Consider the following 26,647-nt stretch of genomic DNA (forward strand, 5'->3'; position numbering starts at 1 on the left):
TCTACACAGAAATAAAGTAAAGTAAGTAGAAGTTTTAGCCTCTTATGTCTACATTGGCTCTAACCATACAGGTGCTTCACCTGTCCCCCAAGGTGACCCTTACTGATCTCAATACCTTCTTCTCCTATTGTGGCCCTGTTGACAAGATCTTACTGGAGAGGTATTAAAACCCAATACCTTTTTATTGTTTTTTGTTTTTTTTGAATTTCGATTGCTTCTATATGTATTTGATGGTTTTGATTTTGTGGAAATTGGCAGGAAAGACGACCAATCACAATCTGCTTTTGTGACCTTCAAGCAACCTTATGCAGTGCAAACTGCACTTCTCCTGAATGTAAGTTATATAGAAGTGATATTTCAAGGTCAGTATTAGCAGACCCATTTCAGGTCTTTAATTAATATAAAATTTCAAACCTTTCTTTTTGTTAAAAACTATGATTAAAATCCTAAATAATTAGAGTTTTGAGAAAGATTGTTGGAGAGATTTAGCTTTTCACCTAAGGATTGGTCATAATTAAAGGTGAGTTTTGATGATCATTCTTATAAGCTCATAATATTTTGAAGGCTGAAGTTCCTTCTAAAGTGGCGTCCTTAATTAATGTGGTTCATGATCGTTAAATTGATCAATAAGAAGTTTATAATTAAGGGCGTCTCATGAAAACGTGTAAGAACTTTGTAAAAATTACACAACTATATGATTATTTATTTATTATTATAGTAAAAGTGGATCTTTATACATTTTCGTAAATAACTTTTAATTCTTTATGAAAATGTTTTAATTGCTTCACACTCCAACTGGATACATCTTTGTCCTGATTAAGATAGGGTTTTATTTTACCACTTTTAAATTATTATTATATATATTAAAAAAAAAAACAGTGAATTTATTGCTTCTTAAATTAACGAATTCACCAATTACTTTATTTTTTTTCCCTAAAAATATAATTTTATGAAAATTGGAATATACTCAATATTTTTTTTTTTAAAAAAAAAAAAAACCAAAAACAAGTAGCCTGAGAGAAAAAAGTGGATAGGCGTTTCACCCTGTATTTTTGTTAATATTTGAGAGACCTCTTTGTATTTTTAAACCGGTGCCATATTCTTGACTTTGGTCATCTGTTATAGAAAATAACTTATAAACACCTTTGATTTTGTCTTCTCTATTAAATCAATGAAAAATAAACTTCAATGCCCTTATCATTGTCTTCATCTTCCATCATGATTTATTATCATCATCGTCACCATCATCATCATCATCTTATTCAATAGGTGAAGTTATCTGGTCTGGTCGTTTTTTATTAGTCCTAGTAAATGATCGAAGTGAAAGAGGCATGCCATCAAAATTTGATTATAGTTTTTGAGAAGAAAAAAACTGAGGTTTCAGTCATTTTTCATTAGTCTTTAACAGATGACATAAGTCAAGGGACATGCCATCAACTTGATTCAAGATCCCAGGCTATCTGCACCCAGAGTCTATGTTCAGTGCACCTAAATGTGCTTAGGCCAATTTTCATTAATCCATCACAGATGATCGAAGTTAAGGGGCGAGCCATCAATTTGAACATATAAGGAGGCCTCTCAAATATTCACAAATTACTCAGTATCAAACTCAATTTTTTCAAACACATTATGTGTCATCATGCATGTAGCGGAAAATTATGGCATTCCTCTAAGTTCAGATTGTTTTGATTTTTAAAATAATAATAATAATAAAATCATAAATATATCATAAGAATAGTGTTTATGTTGTTTTTCATATTTTGGTTGGTTTAATTTCAATAAAGTAATAAGGCTGTTTTAATTGCAAATTGTCCAAGTTAAAATTCTCACTCATTGTAACTCCACCCACGTCTATAGGATGTTGTGATTGTAGATCGTCGGGTTCACATATTGCCATTACAAAATCCAACTTCTACACCTGTTTCTAACGACACAAACCATGAAAACAAGGTAATGTTTCTACTATGTTCTTTGCTCATAATTAGTGCCTTCGTTGTGAGATTATCTATTGTTCTAATTAGAGAAATTTTCAGAAATGTGATCAACTTTTGACAAAATTCCGATTCAAATTGCAGCTCATTATTCATTTTAATTCCCAAAACATGAAGTGCCAGAGTGTGCAACTTTTTCAAGTGACGATCTCACAGGTTGGCCATTTAAATAAACCAGTGATTGTCACTTTGTAAAGCCTTAGATCTTGTACTTCATGTTTTGGGAACTAGATTGAACGGTTATCTGAAATCAGAATTTAGTCATATCCAACTCACAAAATGGTAATTTACCTTTCTAATTAATCACTATTACTTTTGTGTGTATGAATCCTTCGATCTACTGATGTAATAAAATTGTAAGTTTCTCAATCTGAAATTAACTCTCCTGAAAGCCAAACGACTCTATAATTTAAAGACTCTTCCAATGAAATTTAGGCTAATTTCTTTGGAGACAATCAAGAAAAAAGAAAAACAAGAATTACGTGGTTAGGCTAAGGATGGGACTCATAAATTATAGATTTCTTCAATCCAAAACTATCTATCTGGAAACTGAAACAAATCTTAATTTATAGTGATTCTTCCAATGGAAATCAGGCTCTTTTGAAACATCTATATGTTTGATAGGAATGTCAAAAATCTAGGAACCTCCAAAATTATTGGTGTTTTAAATTTTAAGTTGTCTAATTTCGATGCTAAATACATTAAGGTATCGTTGTCACGGATTGGATTGTAAATTCATAAAGGAGAATCACTCAAATCTTTAGAGTGTAAAATGAGGTAAAGACTTCTTTCTTTTTTTATTTATTGGTAAGCTTGTTTTTAACAAGTTCAATAATTTGGTGCTAGTAGGATTTGAATCCAAGTTTCTGGTATCATCCCCCTAAAGACTTTACCACCGAAGCTAATTCGTATCTGTAGCAAAGACTTCTCTTAGTTTGTAACTAGAAAATAAAAGAGTAATAACTAATTTTTAAAATGTATAGATGGTAAAAGGTTGTATGGACTAAGGGACCATGTAGAGTGTGTATTGAGGGCCAAATTTGGGTCACGTGGAATACCTGTTAGTCCAAATGACAACTCAGCCGTCTTGTTTGAGGCTTAGATTGGGTATAGAAAATAAATCAGAAAAAAATTAATTTTTCTTTAGCTAGATCTATGATTTGAAAAATGCACAGCCAATGGATTCCCAAATTTAAAATTTAAATCCAATGGAGAAATTTCTCTTTTTTCTATTCTATATTTTTGGAAGTTCATAAAATCTTATTCTCTACATACATGTGACAACCGATGGTGTGTTTGGGCACCACATTGACACCGTCTATAGAGATAGATGGTCCTTTGGTCCATATAAACCCATCGTTGAGAGTGTTTGACAACCAATGTTAGGAGTCAAAATTTGTCCTATACGGCTTAAATGTTTTGGATTAGACTTATTTTTTGCGAGGATGATCCATTCATTGAGGACAGCAACCTCACAAAAAATCAGCCTAATATGAAACTTCTAACTCCCATCAAAAGTGGTAAAAGATTGATGATCCACATTTTAAAATCACTTCTGACAGAGTTAGAAGTTTAAGACTGAGCTGATTTTTTGTGAGGATGATCTCCGCACCCTAGAGATTATCGTAACACAAAATCAACCAAATTCAAAATTTTAACCCATAGGACAAAGGTGTTGGCTCCTGAATGAGATCATATATACATGGGAAAAGGTTGCTTGGATCACAAGGAATCTTGTAGAAGATGGACTGCGGTGTACATTTGGGCCACGTGAACTACCGTATTGGCCCAAATGACAACTAAAGATCTTGTTTGCTGTCAAAATTCGACATGAAATAATAATCCCTAAAAAAGAGCATTTTTTGGTGTTGGATCTCGAGTTTAGACATTGACACTTGTTGAACTCCTAGATTTAACATTTAATTCAACGGTGAAAAAAATCTCTTTTTTCAATTATAAGAGTTCATAAATTTTATGCTCTACATACATGTGGCACCTAATGGTGTATTTGGGCACCACGTTTACATGTGATCCATAGAGATGGATGGTCTTTCAGTCCATATAACCCCATCTCTCTCTCTCTCTCTCTCTCTCTCTCTCTTAATATATATAGGGTTGGGTTCAAGAGACTAATTTGAGACAAAGCATTTTGTCCTGTATGGGTTAAAAGTTTCAGAATGGGCTAATTTTTTGTGAGGATGATCTCCATGGTGAGGAAATCATCCTCACAAAAAATCAACTTATTCTGAAATTTTTAATCCTAGTTTACAAGTTAAAAAATTGTGGACAGTCAATTTTTTACCGTTAGCTTGTAACTTGTAATTTTTTTTCATGGGGTTAGAAGTTTCGGAATGGGCTGATTTTTTGTGAGGATGATCTACTCACCATAGAGATCATCTCCACATACAAAAATCAGCAAATTCTATAACTTTTAAGTCATAAGAAAAAAACCTTTGTCTAGAACGTGGTCTATAATTTATCTACAAAATGTTGTCCTATATATATATATATATATATACTAAAGCTCATCCGTGCCTACAACATGAACACCCTCTTTGAGGTTAAGGGGGTAAAAGCGAAAAACATAAAGTTGGAGTAGGTGGTGGCAATTTTAACATGACCCGCGAGCACGACTCGGAAAAGACACGAAATTAGTGAGTTTGGGTCAAGCCTAATTGGGTTTGAGGTATTTTTGAAAATTTTTAAAGTCAAAATGGTAAAAGATAAAAAATAATAAAGTTACTTAAAGAGGTAAAACAAGAAATATAGTAAAATCATGGGGGTTGAAGTGTAAAAGAAATAAAGTGGGTACTTTGAGGCAGGAAGAAACACATCTCAGTGATGTTATAGTCTCTATTAGATAGCTCTCAAGAAGAGAACCATCGATGAGAGATCCAATTTTATCTAGTTACTACTAGGAGGAGCACTTGTTCAACACTCTCCCTTTCCAATGCTTGCCAATCAAACAACCTACCAATGATTGATCGTTGGAATTGTTGAATAGCATGGACCCATGTTTTTTCTAAAAAAGGAAAACCTTTCATTATTATTCATTCTTCTTATTGATTAAATAATTTTTTTTTCTCACTTTCAATGCCTCTGTCTTCGGTGGTTGCATGTTTGGTCTTCTTCCCCGGTGAAGGATTCTTCACCTGGTGTTCATGGTGCAAGATATTCGTCCCCCTTTCATCGAATGATATGGGAGAGATTTTCCATATCATTATGGGATAAATCTTGTCTGTTGGGTCATGTTGGACCTAAAAATCCATTATCCCCTTCAAGTTTTAGCTATTCAAACCCAACTGCGTTAAATGGGTTTCAAGATATTTTCGGTCCTTATTTTTTTGTTTCTTCTTCTCGCAAATCATCTTCCCTTCAAAGGGTTCAGATGATCTCGACTCTGGGTTTTTTTCATGGCTTATTAATCAACAAGTAAAAGAGAATACCTGGATCAATGATGTGGAGATGATGTTGCTTTGTTGAAATATCTTACTGGATCAAAATGGTAGGAAGGTGTTGGGAAAGTTTGAATCTTTGTGCTTCCAAATGCTTTTAAAAGAGATAATAGTCTAGATCATGATAATACTTATCTAGTTGGGTGTCTAGAGATATCCCTCCTATTTTTTTGTAGGTGGGAAAGGTAAAGAGTATACCTAGAACAAGTAAAGCAAAAAAAAAATGAGACTATGTTTCCTCTTCCTTTTTGTTTTGTTCGGATGCTACCTCCTATCCTTATCGTTAAAAAAAGAACTATAGCTTAATGGGAGTGTTTATGACATAAAAGTGAAAGAAATAAAGTTGGTAGGGTATTATTAAAGAATTTTGAAGTTAAAAGAGTAAAAGATAAAATAGGTTAAAATCAGAAAATGAGAAAATATAATAAAATTAGAGAAATGAAAATAAAGTTGAGGAAATAAAGGGACAAAGTAATAAAGTGATTAATGTGGGTCCCACACAAAATTTTATGTCTGACAACTATACCAACTCAGCTATGTTTTATTATATATATATAGGGTTATGTTCAATGGCAAACTTTTTGGCAAAACATTTTTCAAAACATAAGTTAGAAGTTTTGGAATGGGCTGATTTTTGGTGAGGAGATCATCATCACCAAAAATCAGCCCATTCCAAAACTTCTAACCCAATAAAAAACAGTTTACAAAAAATTGACAGTCCACGATGTTTCAACTTATAAACATGGGTTAGAAGTTTTGGAATGAGCTGATTTTTTATGAGGATGATCTCCTCACTGTAGAGATCATCCTCACCAAAAATTAGCCCATTCCAAAACTTCTAACTCATGTTTTGAAAAATGTTTTGCCAAAAAGTTGGCCATTGAACACTACCCATATATATATGGGAAATGTTTAGCAACAAACATTTTGGCAAAACATGAGTTAGAAGTTTTGGAATGGGCAGATTGTTGGTGAGGATGATCTTTACAGTGAAGAGATCATCCTCACCAAAAATCAGCCCATTCCAAAACCTCTAACCCCATCAAAAATGGTTTACAAAAAATGGACGGTCCATGATATTTCAACTTCTAAAATGGGGCTAGAAGTTTTGGAATGGGCTGATTTTTGGTGAGGATGATCTCCTCACTATAGAGATTATCCTCACCAAAAATCAGTCCATTCCAAAACCTCTAACCCATATTTTGAAAAATGTTTTGCCAAAATGTTTGTCAAAATGTTTGTTGCTGAACGGGACCCTATGTATCAATAACAAACATTTTGACAAATATTTTTGCAAAACATTTTTCAAAATATGGGTTAGAGGTTTTGGAATGGGCTGATTTTTGGTGAGGATGATCTCTACAGTGAGGAGATCATCCTCACCAAAAATCAGCCCATTCCAAAACTTCTAGCCCCATTTTAGAAGTTGAAATATCGTAGACCGTCCATTTTTTGTAAACCATTTTTGATGGGATTAGAGGTTTTGGAATGGGCTGATTTTTGGTGAGGATGATCTCTACGGTGTTTTGAAAGATGTTTTGCCAAAATGTTTGTTGTTGAATATTTCCCATATATATAGGGTCAGGTTCAAGGGCCATATATATGAGAAAACATATGTAAAAACTTTTGTTTTTAATAAAATTTTAAAATATGAGTTAGAAATTTTGGATTGAGCTGATTTTTTGTGAGAATGATCTCTATGATGGGAAGATCATCCAAAAAAAAAAAAAAAAATCAGCCCAATCTGAAACTTCTAACCCCATTAAAAGTGATTTAGAATGTAGACCGTCGATTTTTTACCAATTTTTATCACTAATTTGTAAATCACTTTTGATGGGTTTAGAAGTTTCTGATTGAGCTGATTTTTTGTGAGGATGATCTTTTCATCATAGTGACCATCCTTGCAAAAAATCAGCTCAATCCAAAACCTCTAACTCTTATTTTGAAAAATGAAAGTTTTTTCATATGTTTTCTCATATGGCCCTTGAACCGCCCCCATATATATCTATATATATATATATATATATATATAGATAGGGATTTGATTAACATGTGCCCTAAGGACACATGTAAAAGTGCAATAAATATACCTAAGAAATTGAATTTTGTATTGAAAATACCCTCAAAAAAAGATTTTTTTTACCAAAATACCTCGGATGCACATTCCCAAAAGTATTAACATGTGCCCTTAACATGATAACAAGATCCATTATATATATATAGACAATCTCTGAACCATGGTTACACAAGCACTAGCGTAGATATGATAAAATTGGTATTAGATATGTGGCTCCAATAATGTGTATCTCGATCATGATAGACTTAATACTTATCCTATGACATTAACTAACAAATATTGAAAATTAGATTTGAGTCATTCTAGAGTGATTGTAGGCACTCGAGTCATTGTGTGGACATGACAATGTCCCCAGAAGCATAGATTTTTGAATCGTGATAAAATGACTACTCCACTTGGCATACTTATTCGATAATCCTGATGTGACAAGTTCGGGAATCGTAGATCTATACTCCAAGGGAAACACAACTGGACTTTTTTAAGGGCAAGTGTAGCTGTGTTTCCCAAGGAGTACTGATCTACGATTCCCGAATTTGTCACGTCAAGGGAGTCGATTGAGTATTCCACGTGGGGGCTCTAGATTTTTTCCCTCGATATAGATATTTAAGGAGAAATCTATAGTTCTGGAGATACTACGACATCAAGCATAGTGTCTAGTGCAGTGTCAAGCAGTCAGTTCAACATTTTTCTTATATTTTATCTTTATAAAAATGGAATCTTGTCCTGAACTAAAAAATATCCTGATTGATTGGGGAGCTTTTATATCAGTATAATTATTGATTTAGTATGGAAAATTTCTTAATTTGGGGAATATATTGATTTCTTTCTTTTAGGATTAATTTTATATAAAGGTGCTGTCATGTAAAGGAGGGAAGGATGGTCATGGAGGCTACTTCTATATATCAGAATAATATTGTAATAGTGGAGTGGCTCGCTAGTGCCTGCGCCTGATTACATAGTCGGGATTTGTGATGAAATCTGTCAACAAATTGTGTATATTGGCCTCGTCTTCTATTTTCATTAGATCAATTGTATGGATGTGATCGTATATATGTTTGTGCATCAAGAAAAGCATAGTCGTTTGTGGGTGCGTGGGAAAGATCTGGAGGATTCAACATCTCAGACTTTATGCCACAAACTGGTGTTTGTCCCATCAGAACCCATTGAGAGATCAGAAGAGGTTAGTTAGTGCCTAAAGGTTCACTCAGTGTGGCTTTTGAGGTTGGTCGAGAGGTGGGAAGAGGTTATAATTAAGTCAATGCTTCAAATTAATCCTCTTCAAGTCCAAGAGACGAAAAAAGCCCAGCTAAGTGCAAGGGTCTTGTCAATAGCCATAACACCTTATCGAAAGACGATGAAGAGGATGTAAAGTCTATAATTAAGGTCCAGCAAATGGCCAAACTTCCATGTTACGTACTAGGTTGTGGAAAAGGAGATAATAGGTCATAACATAGCCTAGAAATTGTTGGACTTTTGATCTTGTAACAATGTGAGATGAGGTCACTGGATTCGAGAATCTCACAAGGATTTGCCTAAGAAGAAAATAGAGTAAATGATCCTTGTGGAGAGATAAATTCATCGACTTATGAGGAAATGACATGAGTCAATTAGGAATAATAAATTCACTAGGGAATATTCTTTTGATTCAATCGGTATAGTTGCTCGGATCGGTCACTGAGGGAAGGGGCTCGGACAACGGTCGGGGAAATAGGATTTCGTAAATGGAAAGGGCAATTCCTGAGATTTCAGAATTTAAAAAATTAAATTGGGAATGGCTCTTAAAAAGGGAATCTCACAAGATTTTGATCCAAAAATAAAAGGAGACGAGGAAGGAAACATATAAAATAGAAGTTCATCTCTATGAATAGAGGAGGACCCTCACATCAAAGGTATGCAATTTTCTACACTAAAAGTCTATCAAATTTTCTTTGGAAGCATTGAAGGATTTGTGGAACAAGAAACAGGGAAGGATTCAAGGAGAAATAGATCATTCGATTAGGAGAACGAGGATCTCGAGGTAATCACAAAAATACTTCCACAATTGGTACTATCTGTAGGAACTAACAAAAATACGACGAACACATGACAAACATAAGAATAATGGTCAAAGGGGTGCAACAGGAACTGAAGCAGAAGGGGCAAAAGAAGTTGTAGGAGTTGCAGCAACAGAGGTATCTAGGGAAGAATTGCCTCCTACAGCCCATGGAGTGCAAAGAAACCAAAATCCCATGGAGGATGTCTGAAACTTGCTGACACAAGTAAGGATGGAATTGCAATAAAGTATAGAGCGACAATCAGAGGAAATCCAAGCCCCCAGAAGGGAGAACGAGTAGTTGCGACAACAAAAGGTTGAAGGATCAGAGAACAGAGGGAGCAACAATAATGATGTTGGGTGTTGAACTAGGAACCATGACCCCGAGGTTTGCTTGAAAGGTAATCAGGTCAACCATGGGTAAAATGTACCACTCAACCCACTGACTCTAGGGGAGGTGGAGGATTTGCTGAGATGAAGAGAAGATGTTACGGTTAGGGGGGCAAGTAGGACGCCTTGCGAGCTCGGTTGTCAAGGATCTGAGAACATCATCGTTTACAGAGGCAATCTAGAACTCCAAGCCACCGAGGAAGTTCCACCTGGCTATGTTTGATTCTTTCGATATAACAAAGGACCCTATAGAGCACGTCATGCACCACAAGAACTTGATGATTCTTTATCTAGTAAATGATGAGCTCACTTACAAAATGTTCCCATCTACTCTAAGGTCAGGCATTATTACTTGGTTCCAAAGTCTACCACAAGGTTCGGTCGAGAAATTTTAGTAGTTGGAGGAGCTTTTCGTAGCTCAATACATCCATAATAGGCACAAAGACATCAAGGTTAACGTGTTATTCTACTTGAGGTAAAAAGAAAGCGAGAACAACCTCGCCTTCATGACTCGATTTCACATTCAGCTATTATTTTTTGAAAACCTTGATGATGACATGGTTATTTAGGTCTATGTTGATGTAGTCATACTAGGAACATGGTCGCTTGAGGAGCTGATCACCAATCCACCAGAAAGGTTGGAGGATCTGTACGTTACTACCAAAAAAATATATTAGCTTGGAGGAAACTTTGAAGAGCAATACTCGGGAGGTAGGAGCAATAGTGCATACTGTTTTGCGACCAAAAATGAAACTAAAAGCAGAAAAAATAAAAAAATAAAAAAATAAATAAAAGAGGAAGAAAAGGGGTTGGGTAGGAAGAGAGCAAGGGAGGCTATGGGTCGGAGTTTGTGGAACTCAAGAAGGGACCTGATGCCCCTAACAGAAAGGCCCTCGGAAATATTAAAAACATATAACGAATGATCTTAGCTTTGTGATACCACCCTCGAACTATCGATGTTGACCTAGAAAGCTGTATTGTGAGCCCCATAGTGTAGAGAATCATTTGACCAATGATTGCTAGAGGTTGAAATATGTCATCCAAGATATAATAGATTTGGGGAAGCTCAAAAGGTATGTGGAAACAGTGACTAAGGAACCCAATAAGCGAGATCTTCGCCCTTCGTCTCCTAGAGGACCTCTAGAACATGCAGATAGGATCGGAGAGTAGTCAACATGATCATCGAGGAATTTGATTATGATAAAGGATTGGAATCTCACATGGTACTAAGGTTAGAAAGTCACAACATAATAGGGAGGTTTTTTAGGTTATAGAGGGGGCAACCGTGACTCGGGTACCCAAATCTATCTGGGGAAGTAAAACAACCGTTTTTTCACTCAAGAAGATCTGAAAGGAGTAACCAGCTAGCACAACAATGCCCTAGTCAGCACATTGGTAATAAGGATAGTTGATTTGAAAAAGAATACTCATTGATTCTAAGAGTGTAGTAGATATTTTGTTGCTCTCTACTATCAAGTAGATGTTAGTGCTCAGAGGACTATAACAGGCTCAGGTCAACGTGTATGGATTCAAAGGGAGCATGGTAGCCTCAGTAGGGAAAACACATTGCCCATTGCAGTAGGACCCCAAATGGTAATTGAAATTCTAGGCTTTGCACTGTGTCTAGACCTAGAGAGAGGGGTGAATAGGTAAAATAAAAAATCCTTTTAATTCTCCTAGATTATATAGGTAAGTCAATTGATAGACTCAAGAAACTAAGATAAATACACTACCTATGAAACTAACCTAGGTCTCAAGATTATGCTAAAGAAAGTTAATACTAGAGAAGCATAAACTCAACTTAAGTCATTCATAGTAAAACATACAACTCTAAAATATGAAGTAGACATTTTAGCGAACATTTGATATGCAAGTCATGACATTCATTCAAAATAGAGCACAAAGCATAATCGCAAATGAGACGCATGATTTATAGTAGTTTGGCAACTGCCTACATCCACTACCAAGTACCCCTAGGGTTATGAGCTCTACTAACAAATGAGATTTATGGTTCACCTCAAAACTTATAACTCAAATTTTTCTTTAGGTTAAATCTAAACCTATAGTTTGAGAAGAATGCTTCTTCCTCAAACTTGTCAATTTTGTTCCTAAGGAATGCACAACCTAGTCCAATTGAGTAGAGTCCTCAAGTTTTTTCAAGAGTTTAGTTCTGACTAGGAACCAAGAACCTTTATATAATGAAAGAAAACTAAAAACAAACTTACAAGGATTTGATTCAATTTGATTGATTTTCCAATTAGGTTCTTAAGTTCTTTATGTTCTTGAAGATTTCTTCTTCATCACTTTGTATTCCTTATTTCAAGAAAATGCTCCAAGCTCCATTGATGTGTGCAAGGCAAGGGCAAAGGGATGAAGAAGGTCAAAAAAAGAAGGGCTTAGGTTGAAGGTGGGTTCAACTAAGGTTTGGGCCTTCCATGGCTAGATATGACTCTTTAGATGATATGGGATGAGAGCAAGTCTTCTCCAGTGTTTGAGCTAACCTAAGAATGAATTCAAGAGCTAAGGTTTAGGGGCATTTGGGAAATAAAAAATACCTACTAGTGATGTCGGTAACTCCAATGGTCATATTTTCAAAATTTCAGACCGTTGGAGTGACTCTAACTACGGCCCTGGTAGACACCCTGGTGACTTTGGTCATTTTACCTGATGACACCAAGTAAATTACCAAAATGTTTTTTTGAGTCATTTTGAGCTCCCAGGAAGGCCGGTGATCAAATGGTTCGGGGATTTTCAAGATCTTGCTAAGGGATGGGAGAGGATCCAAGGGTGGTAAATTACCAAAATTCCCTTATGGCCATTTTGACTCCCAACAAGCCATCTTCAATTCCCGAAAATTTCGATAAAAAAATGGATCAGAGAAAAGGATGGTCTTACCAATATGAGTAGGCCTAACAATTATCTAGGTATTGGGGAAAGGTCTAAGTGGTCTCATTACCTTTTAGGCTTTGTGCACATACAATAGAGCTTTTTGTCGAGGTACTTGAGATTGAACAATTTTACCGAAGTTTTCATATGTCTTCAAGTGTAAATCAATCTAACACTCAACTAAAGTCTTGGGATTGACAAAATATAGAATTAACACCTCGACAATATCCCAAACCTAGGGCTCACAATGAGTACACTCCAATGGAATTTTGAAGATATTCAAAGTGCATCGAATCTAAGGGTTCTGTGAGAATATCAACAAATTGACTCTACGTCAGAACATATTTTGGAGCTATGACGTGGTCTTCAATAAATTTACGTATGAAATTGTCACGCCTCGAAATCCAAACACGAATCCCTAGGATTCATCAATTAGAATCTCGAGGTGTGAGGTAAACATACACGCAATCTGATAGAGCAAACAAGAATAATAATGCTAAGAGATGAAAATATACGAAGTAGAAACTATACTGAATAACCTCAAATCAGAGTAGCAGAAACTAAATATTCATAATCATAATCAATGACAATACTCAACATCATAACCAATATCTTAAAATACAACTCCCAAAAAATTACATTATTTATCACAATTCAAAATTTCAACACAACATCTAAACCCTTAAAGTGATCCTTAAATTGACGAGGGTTGCAAATCGTCAACATAACCTTTTACGAAGACCTCCTCAAAGGGCTCCTCGTAAGCAAGTTCCTAAAAAACTGAGCAATCTGAAAGGGTGAAGGATAGGATGAGTAATAGGAGGATGTTACTTAGCAGGATTAACGTTGTTCTAACAACGAGTCATATATACACGAGTAATCATCTAAACAGTTAAATAATGCAGAATTTTCATAATGTAATTTACGAGAATTGTCTAAACATAATTAGTAAGTAATTGTAATAAACTTCAATCTATCATTTAAAGTAACATAAACAACTTTTAAATGGAAATCATCTATTAACATTATAAATAACGAAAATGTACATAATACGAACAAGGCGGTGTAGTCGTTAAGAAAGTGGAGGACCATGTCGATATAACTACTTCGACTATGACAAATTCGATATTTCAAGTTTCAAATCCAATGTTGAATCCCATCATTATAATTTGATTTTGTGGCCGGCCTAGTATACCACGATTGGACGACCATTTATCTAACTTAGACTGGTCGTTGACCAAAAACCCAATACTGAATTCAACTAATAGTGTTGTGGACCGTTTGACGACTATAGACTAACAATGATCACTAACTGGACCAGGAGACCCCTCGCATCGAAGCCTATCAAGATACAATGCATGTGAACCTCGCATACCTTTACATTATATAGAGATTGCCTTTACACGCAATGCTCCCCAAGAAATAAATAAGAGAAATTCTCAGATCTTAGAAGCTGTAATATACTATAAGGTTTCGTATATTATCGAAGAGCATATAACATCTTGCAATAATCCTAGATTGACCTGCCACTTCTGGTTGTACAACAACACATCTCTTTTTCTAGATTTTCTACAACTCTTTTCTAGCAAACAAAATAATTTTGTATACTACATACTAGTTTCTTTTTATAGAAAATACAAGCAAGTTCGATAGTGTCCTTCAGTAACATTTATCTGTCTTTCCATCAATTTATCAACCCATCTATCTATCTATCTATCTATTATATCTTATGTGGCATGGCCACTGCATAAGATTGGATGCATTGTCCCATTATTCAGTTGAGAACATACGTTCTCTCCATTCATTCATCAATCAATCGATTAATCTTTATCTAACTTCCTATATATCTATCAATATATCTTTATTTTTAAAGTTATTCTAGACCCATAGGAAATCAATCAATTTCATTTGATGGTTTTAGTTGAGTTGAAAGACTCAGAAAAATACGATAAAATCATAAGACGTTAAAGTTGGAAAAACTGTCAAAATTTGGCTAAGTGTTGGAAAACATAATTTTTCAAAGTTGACGAAATTGAAAATGAGTTTTTGTAATTAATAGCTCTTGACAACATGAGAAATACTATGTACTTTTCATAACTTAATTCAAAATAATGTAAAAGATATCACATTTTGAAAATTAGACGAAAACATCAAAACTTACGTTTGTTCTTGAGACCAAAAATTACATTTTGATATGATGAGATTTGAATTTCAAAATCATTTTTAAAGTTTTCAACTTTAAGCGCCAACCTCTAATGTTTGACAGGAGGTTTTTAATAACAAACGAGAGGCTTTGAACTTTTTTCTTATTTTCAAATTTTTTTCGCTGAAAAATGTCCAAAATCATTAAAGAAGGTTTCAAATTGTTTTTCAAACATTATACAATTCCTAAAAACTTTAAATCACACCCAATAAACTAAAATCTATGGAAAAGAACTACGACATTACAATTCAATCCATTCAAACATGTATAAACTCACCGAAATAAACCTTAAATGTGAGAACAACTATTATAATCAAGATTTAATGCATTTTCTATGAAAATCTTGTATAACTTGAGGGTAGAAGGGAAGATATCCTACCTGGATACATTTTGATAGTTGATTGAAGGCAAGGAATGACATGAAGGTCAAGGTTGGTGGTTTTGGATGCAAAATGATTGGGTGGTTGTGATACTCTTAGTGACAACCCTCATTTTCTTTCCTATGACGAAGAACGAATCTTCTCCCAAGTAGATAAAAACCCCAAGTGAGATGTATCGAAACCTACTCACTGAGTTTTAATGAGAGGCGGAGAGAATGAAAGAGAAAATAGGAGCAAAAACCTTGAGATTGTAGAGATCAACATCGCCTTCAACTTCTTCTTTGTTGTCAAAGTTCAATAACCAATTGACCTCGACGAATTTAGGAAGAAAAGGGTGGAAACCCTTAGTTCTCCATAGTTAGGGCTTGGAGGTTATTAGAGAGAGAAAAGTGAAATAAAAGAAATCAGGTTTCTTTTATTTAAAGGCTTGAGGGGCAAAGTTGGTATTTCTCATTTGTTTTTATTTTCGATGATAACTTGACTTTTCTAATTTGGAATTTGATGAATGAACACTACATTCTCTATAATGTTTCATTGTGAATCTAATGGTGTAATCAGATTTTATTAATTTTCACTTTAAGGAAAATTCACCATTTTAGGTCCCATTTAATACGAAATTCGATGATTTTATAACTTTTTCGTCCGAACTCAAATCGAGAGTGCTTACAGGCTAGAATATATTTTTTTGACCATTTTGAGTTCAATGGTGAAGTTAAATCTCGTTAAAAATGAACATAATAAAATATGAGTATTTTATCCTAAGTTCTTCTATAAGATTTTTTCTCAAACTTTCAATATTTGGTTTCCTCGAGATATGAATTGGAATCTCCGAGTATTATAGAAATGATGCCAAATATTGATATGTTTGGTCTGAGAGTATTGGACAGGGTTCTTCGAGATACTGATGGCACTAGTATCGTCACAAAATAAACTCAACATTTTTTTAAATAACTTGTAGTCTAGAAGCATCTACTTCATCCATAGTAGTTGTGCACAACTTCTGGCCACAATGTACTCAGTCTCAGCTGTGGACAAGGAAATGGAGTTCTGTTTCTTGTTTTACCAAATAATGAGACAATTTCTAATATAAAAATAATCGCAACTAGTAGACTTTCAATAATCAATGTTTTAGGCCCAATCGGCGTCGGAGTACCCAACAATAATTGAAGATGAATCAAAAGAGTACCAAAGGTCATATTCGGAGGTGCCAACCACATAATGGATGATCCGTTTGACAGCCGTTAAATGCATTTCCTTAGGTTCCATTTGAAATTGGGCACAAACTCCAATAGAGTAGGAGATGTTTAGCCGACTAACTATCAAGTAAAGAAGCTTCCTTATCATACTCTTATAAAGGTGTTGATCAACATTTTTTTTAGATATATCTTTAAAAAGCTTGAGTGTGGTTCTTATAGGGATGTGGTGAGCTCTACTAGATTGAGACTAAAATGACCTACTAATTCACGCGCATACTTTGTGTGGGAGACAAACATATCATCCTTGAGTTGTTTAACCTGTAACCCTAGGAAGAAGTTGAGCTCACCAACCATGCTCATTTCAAATTCAGATTGCATCAAGTGGGCAAACTTGTAATCCATCTCTTCATTAGTAGATTTGTATACAATGTCATCCACATAGATCTAAACAATGAGGTTATGACCCTTGACTTTTTGAACAAATAGTGTTTGATCAACACTTCTCCTAAAATAGTCATGGTTGATAAAAAACTGAGTCAATTGTTCATACTACGCACAAGGTGCTTGTTTAAGGCCGTAGAGTGCCCTTTTAAGTTTGAAGACTTTGTGAAGATATTTAGGGTTAATGAAACCCTTGGGTTGCTCAACATAGACTTTCCCATCTAGAATGCCATATTTAGAAAAACACTCTTTACATCCATATGAAATAATTTAAATTCCATAGAGCATGCTATGGACATTAAAATTCGAATCGACTCAAGTCTTAGAATAGGGGCAAAACTTTTATTAAAATCAACACCCTCAATTTGAGAGTATCCCTGAGCTATTAGACGAGCTTTGTTCGGACAATATTGCCAAGTTCATCGAATTTGTTCTTGTATATCCATTTGGTTCTGATGACATTCTTATCAGATGATATGGATACTAAGTACCACACCTAATTTCGAGTAAATTGAAGAAGTTCCTCTTGCATGGCTTGTAGCCAATATTCATCAATTATGAGTTCATCCATATTTTTGGACTTTATTTTGGATGTGAAGAAAAGCTGATTATTCAACGTATCAAGTTGTTGTCTTGTTTTAACATCGATGCTAAGATCTCCAAGAATTGGATTGGCAGAATGATCGTTGACAGCAGGTAATGTCTTCGAAACTTGAGACGTTGAGGAAAATGAGGATGAAATAGAAAATACTTTCTCATCCTCAACCTCAAGATAAGAGGAACCATTGTCCTTAATGGGTTGATCATCGATCACCACATTTATGGACTCTTGGATGGAGGAGGTCTTCTGATTAAAAACTCAAAAAACATGATTGTTTGAAGAATATCCCAAGAAGATTGTTTCGTTGCTATTTGAATCGAGCTTTCCCAAGTAATCACGATCTTTTAAGATATAACATTTACTTCTAAAGACTTTGAAGTGCTTGAACTTGGAAGTTTTGTTGCTCCACAGTTCATAAGCTATTTTGTTTAACCTTGTTTGAAGATAGACTCGATTGATAATGTAGCAAGTAGTATTTACAACTTCAGCCCATAGATTTTTAGGAAGTTTTTTTTTTACTATGAAGCATAATTGTGGTCATTTACTTGGGGGTTTTAAGAGTTGAAAATTCACGTCGGATTTCATTTTCATCACAAAATTGTATGAACCAACCATCCTCAAACTCACCACCATGATCACTTTTAATTCTACCTACAACATATTCTTTTTTTTGTCTAAACTCGCTTAATGATCTTTTGGAACTCATAAAAAATATCAAATTTTTCTTTAAAAAAGTTACCCAGGTGAATCTAGAGTAATCATCAACAACTACTAAAAAGTGTCTCTTACCTCCTAGACTTCTAACTTTAGTGGGACATACAAGATCCATGTGTAAAAGAGCTAGGGGTTTTGAGGTGGCAAAAATGGTTGTCTTTTGGTGGGTACTTCAAATTTGTTTACCAATTTGACACTTCCCACAGACAATTCTCACTTGTTTACCCAGCTTGGGTAATCCTCTAACTAAACCTTTTGAGGCAAGATAAGACAAGTTTATGTAGTGAACATGACCGAGTTGTTGATACCATAGTTGGACTTCATCAACTTGGGCCACATTACTCACATAGGAGATGGTGGTTTTCCTTATGTTTTCGATAACATAGCAGTTATCAAAAGTATGAAGACCTCTGATAATAATCTTATCATTAGGGGTCGAGATTTCGAAAACTTCATGGTTGAAACTCATCAAGTGGTCTTTGTCACATATTTGAGATATGCTTAGAAGCTTATGTTTCAAACCATCAACACAAAGCCTTAGGCAATCCTGGTCTACTGACCATACCTCGCCTAATAATCCAAGCTGTGCTGTTATCACCAAAGGTAACAAACCCTCCATCAAACTCAACCATGTGACTAAACTAACTTCGGTCACCAGTTATGTGTCGGGAGCAGCCGCTATTAAGATACCATCGGGTAAAATTTTCAACTTTGAGAGTTATGTGAATTACAAGGCACTTGTTATCACTATTTTTTACTTTTCATTGTAGGATCATCTTAGGGGGTTGAGGATTATGGTTAGGAGGAGAAGGAATTTTCCTGTTATGCTCTGCTCTCTTAATGACAGGTGAATTCCTCTTAGGAGACTTATTCTTCTTGGGTGATCTTGAAGGTAATTTCTTCTTTGGATTCCTTTTTGTACCTTTATTGCCTCTACTTGACTTAGCAAGTTCTCTAATAGTTAAGTTTAGAAGAGCAATTTTTTTGTAGACTTCCCTAATATTTTTGTCTTGGTTGAAAGGAAATGGATTCACTACTCCCTTCAACTTGGGAGACTTCTTTTTCTTACTACTTTCAACTTTGTTTTGTATAGTAGACTTATTTTTATCATGCTCCTTCTTCTCAACCAATAAAGATTTACCGATAAGAGCTTCTGAGGTTGTGTGGTAGACGGTCTTCTATTTGATGCACTCAAATTTTAAGAGACCCGTTTCATTACAAAAGTTGCATGTAATGACTTTCTTGGAATCAGATGATTCTCCATGAACAAACACAGTGGGAGATGGAGGTGATATAAAAGTATACTTATTATAGCCCAAACCTTCTTTATCAACATAGGGCTTTTGAACTCCTAGAAGTTTTTCTAATTCAAACTTCTTTGAATGTAGTTACGCTCAAGTCTAGCCTTTTGTTTTTGCAATTCATAGATGAAAAACTTAATAATTCTATTTTCATCACGAAGGTTTGATAATTCTAAGTTTTAACAAGCTATTGTAGAGTTTGCCATATTAAGAAGATTTTTCAATTGCTACAAGTTGGTGAGCATCTCATTATTTTCATTAATAGCATTCTCAAAAACTAAGAGCAAGTTAGACTATTTTTCTAGGATTGTTTCGAGTTAAATTTTAATATCTTTTAGTTGAAGTCCTAAAGAACATTTTTCCTCACTGACTTGCTTATATTCAACATGCCACTGTTCTTTTTGAAGTTTATCTCGACCATGTATCTTGGTTAGTTTCACATGACTAATGAATAGTTTATCAAACATTGACTAAAATTCAAGTTCATTGTCATAGACGTCTTCTTTTTCCTCATCAGAGGAAGAAATATTTTGAGGAGGACTCTGATTTTTAAATTCTTGTTCTTCCTCAACTTCATCTTCATCAGGGACTTCTTGACTTTTCTAAGTCATCATCCCATGTGGCTTTTGTAGTCATAGTATTTTCCTTAGACTTAGACGTTTGAAGACCTTTAGATTTTGGCTTAAAGGGACACAGGATGGAATAATGGCCTTTTCTACTACAATTGTATCACTCAGTGTCTTCATTAGATTTGGATGAGAATTTTCCTATTATCGGTCGTCTTTCCATAAGTTGACTTTTTTTATTGATGCTATTGGAACCTTTCCTCTTAAAGAATTTATGAAATATTGAGGCAAGCAAATCCAAGTCCTCTTCTTCAAGGTCATTCTCATCATCTTCCTCATTAGTATTTTTACTATTATCTTAAGATGAGGATTCAACAGGGGGACGGGATGACTATGTAAAGGATGCCTTAGACGAAGAGGTCTTAAGTACCGATGTCTTTATTTTTGAAGGAGGATCTTCGAGATGGAGCTAAAAAGGGGTGAGGAAACCCATAAGTTCCTCAACTATCATAATCTCCACATCTCGATATTTCTCAATCGAGGTGACTTTAGAGGCAAACCTCTTAAGGTAGGGATCTAAGGATTTTGGCACAAATTCTACCCTATGGGACAGACTCCCCTACATAAAACATGGAATTGCATATATTACTTAACCGTGCATAAAATTCCTAGACAATTTTACTCTACTTTATTTTAATGTTTTCAAATTGAGTTCTAAGGAATTAGAGTTTATACTTTTTCACAATACTAATTCCCTCATCTAAAGTCTCTAAGATATCCCAGGCTTGTTTGGCCAACATACACATGCATATCCTTTGATATTCGTCATAAAAAATGACACTAGTTATGACATTAAGAGCTTTGAAGTTATTGTTACTGTCGATTTTATCTTGTTTGGAACAATTCTTTGATGGTCTCGAAATCATAGTGGAAACACCATTTACTTCTATGGTGTCAACGAGAGGTTCTCAACCTTCCTCAATCATGTTCTATACATCCTTACTTAGATAATTAATGTATATTATCATTTTATTTTTCCAAAAAATGTACTTGGCACCATCGAACATGGGAGGGTGAGTGGAGATCCAATTCTTGGGTTTAGACATAATTTAAAGCCAATAGGGTCAACTCAAACTTGTTAGACCTTTCTAAAACAATCTGCTCTAATACCAATTGAAATTTCAGGCTTTGCATCTTGTCTAGACCTAGAGGGGAGGTAAATAGGATTCTTTTAATTCTCTTAGATTATCTAGGTAAGTCAATTGATGGGATTAAGAAACCAAGATAAATACACCACACATGAAGCTAATCTAAGTCTCAAGATTATGCTAAAGCAAGTTAATACATAGAGAAACACAAGCTCAACTTAAGTCATTCATGGCAAAACATACAACTTTAAAATATGATGTACATATTTTAGCAAACATTTGATATGCAAGTCAAGGAATTCATGTCATTCAATCAAAATAAAGCATAGAACATAATCGTAAAAGAGACGCAAGATTTATGGTGGTTCGGCACCTTGCCTACATCTATTACCAAGTACCCTACTCTAGGGTCTTGGGATCCACTAACAAATGAGGTTTATGGTTCACCTCAAAACCTTACAACTTAGATTTTTCTCTAGGCTAAATCTAAACTTATGATTTGAGAAGAATGCTTCTTCCTCAAACTTGTAGATTTTGTCCCTAAGGAATGCATAACCTAGTTCTATTATATAGAATCCTCAAGTCTTCTCAAGAACTTGGTTATGACTAGGAACCAAGAACCTTTATATAATGAAATAAAACTAAAAACGAACTTACAAGGACTTGATTGATCTTCTAATTATGTTCTTAAGTTCTTTATGTTCTTGAGGATTTCTTTTTCATTACTTTGTATTTCTTATTTCAAGAGGATGCTTCGAGCTTTATTAATGTGTTCCAATATGTGTGCAAGGCAAGGATAAAGAGATGAAGAAGGTCAAACAAGGAAGGAGTTAGGTTGAAGGTGGGTTAAACTAAGGTTTGAGCCCTCTATGGCTAGAGGAGACTCTCTAGATAATATGGTATGAGGGCAAGTCTTCTCTAGTGTTTGAGTTACCCAAGAATGAACTCAAGAACAAAGTTTTAAAGCCATTTGGGAAACAAAATTTTTCGAACGGTCATATTTGAGTTAACCCAAGAATGAACCGTTAGCTCCAATGGTCTTATTTTCAAAATTTTGGATAATTGGAGTGAATCTACTGGTGGCCCTAGTAGACACCTCGATGGCCCTGGTGAAACATGATACTTGCTACCGGGGGCCTTGGTCATTTTACCCGGTGGTGCCGGGTAAATTACCAAAATGCTCTTTTGGGTCATTTTGAGCTCCCGGGAGGTTCGCTAATCAAATGGTTTGGAGGTTTTGAAGATATTACCAATATAAAATCCCCAAACACTCATCAAGGGATGGGAGAGGAACCATGGGGTGATAAAATTATCAAAATGCCCTTATAGTCGTTTTGACCCCTCACAATCCATTTTTGACTCCCGAAAGTTCTAATGAAAGAAATGATTGAGGAAAATGATGGTCTTACCAAATATGATCTTACTTAATAGTTATCTAAGTGTATGGGACAGGTCTAAGTGGTCTCATTACCTTATAGGCTTTGTGCACACATTGGAGGTTTTGCTTGAGGTGTTTGAGGTTGAGTGACTTTACTGAAGTCTTCATACGTCTTCAAGTATAAACCAATATGATACTCAACTTAAGTCTCGAGATTGATAAAATATGGAACTAACAGTAATGACCAGGTTTGTGGTAGTAGAGGTAATTCGGCATACGATGCTATACTGGGAAGGAGGTGGATACATGCCATGAAGGTTATGCCTTTAACGTACCACCAAGTCATACGTTTTTTGACCATTGAGGCACCTATGGAAATCAAAAGGTACTAGGTAGTAGCTCAGAACTACTTTGCTAATGCGGTGAAAGAAGAAAGAAAAAAAGAACACCAAGATAAGATTGAGGAGGAGAAAGTTGATCTATCTAAGGATGGGAATCAATAATAAGCATTGAAAGAGTTGCTGGTAGAACGAGCATCCGTAGTAGACCATATGAAGGATGTAGACTTGGGGAAAAAGGCATAAACTAGACCTTTATCAGGTCGGGAATGGGGAAAGAAGAAACAATAAATATGGTAGAATTCTTAAGAATAAATAAGAATATCTTCGCATAGTCATTGGAGACATGCTCGGCATAGAGCCACAGACACAAGTCATAACTTACACATGGACCCTGGGTCCTGACATGTGCAACAGAAACCTAGGAGGTTAGCACCAAGGCTGAGAAAAACTGTTAAGGAAGAAGTGGTGAAGTTACTAAAGGTCGAATTCATTATGGAGGTAGTACCCAACCTAGATTTCAAACATAATGATAGTACTGAATAAAGTTCACTAACCTCAAAAAGGCATGGCCAAAGAGCGGATTCCCTCTTCCAGGGATTGATTGCTGGTAGATAAAAATTAACGAACTTATATATTTTCACTATTTCTTCTGAAGAGGTTTGACCTGAAATTTGTTCGACCGCCTGTGATGCAGTTGTAATTGTAGTGTTGAATATATTGGAAATATAGCTCGTTAGAACCTATGCAAGGATGTTATCTGGATTTGAGAGGAATCCCTTAAAAAATTAGTGTTTAACGTCTCTAATCTTCTTTTATTTTCATTGCAATATTTATATGGATGTGATCTTATGTATGTGTATCAAGTAAAGCAAAGTTCTTGTGTTTATCAATTCCTGATGATGAATATTTACTATTTTACTCTTCAATAGAAATATGAAAAGCCTAGTTTCATTCTTGTGGCACAGTCTTCAGTGCAAGCAATGACTTCTAAAGGTTATGAAACATTGAACAAAGCCAAAGAAGAGCTTGATGATAAAGGAAAGGTGCTGAGTCAACAGATGAAAATGGCAATCTCCACAGCTGAGCAGACAGTGGGGCGTGTAAGAGAGATGATGATGACAAACCAATACGTATCGGCTGGTGCCCGTTGGATATCAGGTGTAGTTGACAAGGCAACCAAGTGTGCAGCCCAACTTAGTAACCACAACAACAAGAGAAATAACCCCAACTCAAGGAAGCAGAAATGAATCGTAATAAAATTAATTACGTCTATTAAATTATCTCAAACTTAGTGGTATTAATGGTACCGTTTGGTTAAATTATCAATTGTGTGTTTGATGGAGAGGTTCAACTCGCTAGAAAAGTGGTTTGAACACCATTCAATTGAGGTGATCATGTGCATGTGTTCTTGTAATCAATCCTAACCACCCACTTGGTTGACTCTAAATTCGAATCGTCCAAAACATAAATTTCTTAGGTCGTACAATTGTAGTAGTTGTGTGAGGCCTTATGTAAAGGGTCAAGAGGGCCTGAGCACACATGTTGATGAGCCACTTAATGGAAACTCAATTTGATTGAATTATAATAATATTCTTATATATGATACATACTTGTTTAGACTTTAGGCAAAAATACACAGACAGATGCAAACCATATACTTTGGATGGTTACTGTAGGAACCAAAAATATTTAATCCTAGGGATTGGTAAAGATAACATTTCAACACGATCCAAACCGAATTGAATGGATCCAACCCATAACCCATTTTGTTCATCCTAGAAGATCCAACCCATGAAAACCTTTCATCCAAGGAGGTTTAGACTACCTATGGGAGCCGGCCCCTTCAAATTGTCTAGCCAAGGAGGTTTGGCCTCCCTATGGTAGCCAACCCCTACATATCGAGCTCCCTATAGGTGCCTACCCCTTCATATCGGCTAGCCAAGGAGGTTTGGCCTCCTATGAGACCCGACCCCTTACTAATCATCCAACTGTTTTCCCTTCTCATGGTCAGACATTGATTCTTAGGTTTTTGGATCTAGAACAATTGGTGAGCAGTTACTCGAGGTGTTTCTCAAGTCTGATTTGGGAGAATATTGATGAGTTCTTGATTGATTTAGTCCCCACCGTAAGGAAGAAGGTCGAGAACCCAACCTCGCAATACGGTAAGAAAATTGACTCCGATTTTACACACATTTAGATATGATTTTAGGTGTTCTTGATGGATAAATTTAAAAAAATTTAATTTGAAAGAGAAAGAAAGAGTCAAAGAAAAAAGAAATTGAAAGAAGAAAATTATATTGGAGGGAGATTTGCAATTGGAATTAAAAATTTTCATTAAGAAAGCGTAAGAAATTTACAAATCTTGATTCTATAAATGGAGTTTTATTCATCATCTCCAGGATCTACTTTCTCTCTCTTCTAGATCTTCTAGATCTATTTTCTCTCTTCTTTCTCATTCTCTCCAAATCTCCTTCTCTGATCTATAACAAAATTAGATGATAAAAATCTCCATAAATTATATTTATTTTCTAAGACCTCTCCTCTATTTATAGAGAGAATCTTGAAATTACAACTAGGTCCCTCACTTAGAATTTACAATTATTAGGAAGAACTCCTTCTCTCACTTCCAACTTTCACTTATTATAGAGCATTTCCTCTGTAATTCTTCTTCTACCATTATTACAAAATAGTCCCTCTCTCTCTCTTTCTCTCTCTCTCTCTCTCAATTACATTTGTTACCAAATAAATTCTTTGCAATTGTAATTTCGATTATTTTCAAAAATACCCCAAAATATAAGAAAAATTGTAGAATTACACCCTTTATATATAAACAAACCCTAAAATAATTAAGGTAAGTATAAAAACACCCCAATTACATATCCAATATGCATGTTCCAAATTTATCATATAACAATAAAGCCCCCTCAATGTTGGCATGCCAAAGTAAAACTCAAGGACTAGCATCAAAGCAATCATCATCACAAAATCATCTTCTTTACAACAATTTCACAGTAGCATCCCTAGGTTAGATCTCTATGTGTTTTTTCAAATAGATTGACAAAGGCTATTGAGTGCCATTTCGACCTTATAACGTAAAAACCCCTCTTGATGCTACCCCGCTAGAGAGTAGCTCAAGGGGTGGCAAAACTATATATAGTCTTCATAAGAACAATCTTCATCACAATGAAGCCAGTTATTGTTGAAAACATTGGAATACAGATGGTGATAAAGACTTCATAAAATAGAATAAAAAGGTATGCCTCCAATATATGAAAATAAAAAGATTTTCAAGCCAATAACGCAATCTAATGTCTTTATCACCGAAGAAATCATGTGAGTAGTGATACTCAAATGAAAAAGGAGAAATACTTTTTTGGTTTTCAACAGGGATGCTCTCAATGTCCTGAGGTCACCACAATTAAGGAAGGGGACGGATTCTTCCTCAAAGAATGAAAAAACACAATATTAGATCTGAGGCATCAAACTATCTAAAAAATGAAAGTGAGGTTAAAAACATAGAACCCTTTGTAGTTTCAACACCTTGGCT

The 26,647-nt window shown here is 35.1% G+C and overlaps 1 protein-coding gene and 1 long non-coding RNA gene across 3 annotated transcripts in view; one reads left to right on the plus strand and one right to left on the minus strand.

Moving 5' to 3' along the window:
- On the plus strand, positions 1-24,659 carry LOC147398295 (binding partner of ACD11 1-like). 2 transcript variants are annotated; one of them, XM_086448965.1, is made up of 4 exons: positions 1-160; positions 259-334; positions 1,858-1,950; positions 24,066-24,659. In XM_086448965.1, the coding sequence occupies exons 1-4, from the start codon at positions 45-47 to the stop codon at positions 24,345-24,347; spliced, it is 567 nt and encodes a 188-aa protein (XP_086305091.1). In that variant the 5' UTR covers positions 1-44; the 3' UTR covers positions 24,348-24,659. The 2 variants fall into 2 exon arrangements, with proteins under 2 accessions (XP_086305091.1, XP_086305092.1); XM_086448966.1 differs by lacking the exon at positions 1,858-1,950.
- LOC147398296 (uncharacterized) overlaps positions 13,377-26,647 on the minus strand; it is a 39,040-nt gene continuing 25,769 nt past the window's right edge. The window contains exon 3 of the long non-coding RNA XR_015180159.1: positions 13,377-13,620. This is a non-coding gene — a long non-coding RNA (uncharacterized LOC147398296). The remainder of the gene's footprint in view (positions 13,621-26,647) is intronic.

This window comes from Akebia trifoliata, chromosome 7, assembly GCF_017979445.1.
Source record: "Akebia trifoliata isolate Shusen 1 chromosome 7, ASM1797944v1, whole genome shotgun sequence".
Taxonomy (NCBI): domain Eukaryota; kingdom Viridiplantae; phylum Streptophyta; class Magnoliopsida; order Ranunculales; family Lardizabalaceae; genus Akebia; species Akebia trifoliata.

Bases quoted from the DNA above. Each gene is read 5' to 3' on its own strand.
- LOC147398295 (XM_086448965.1), top strand. From the start codon at position 45: ATGTCTACATTGGCTCTAACCATACAGGTGCTTCACCTGTCCCCCAAG. The intron at 161-258 runs GTATTAAAACCC...GGAAATTGGCAG, and splicing joins GACAAGATCTTACTGGAGAG to GAAAGACGACCAATCACAAT. The intron at 1,951-24,065 runs GTAATGTTTCTA...CTTGTGGCACAG, and splicing joins ACACAAACCATGAAAACAAG to TCTTCAGTGCAAGCAATGAC.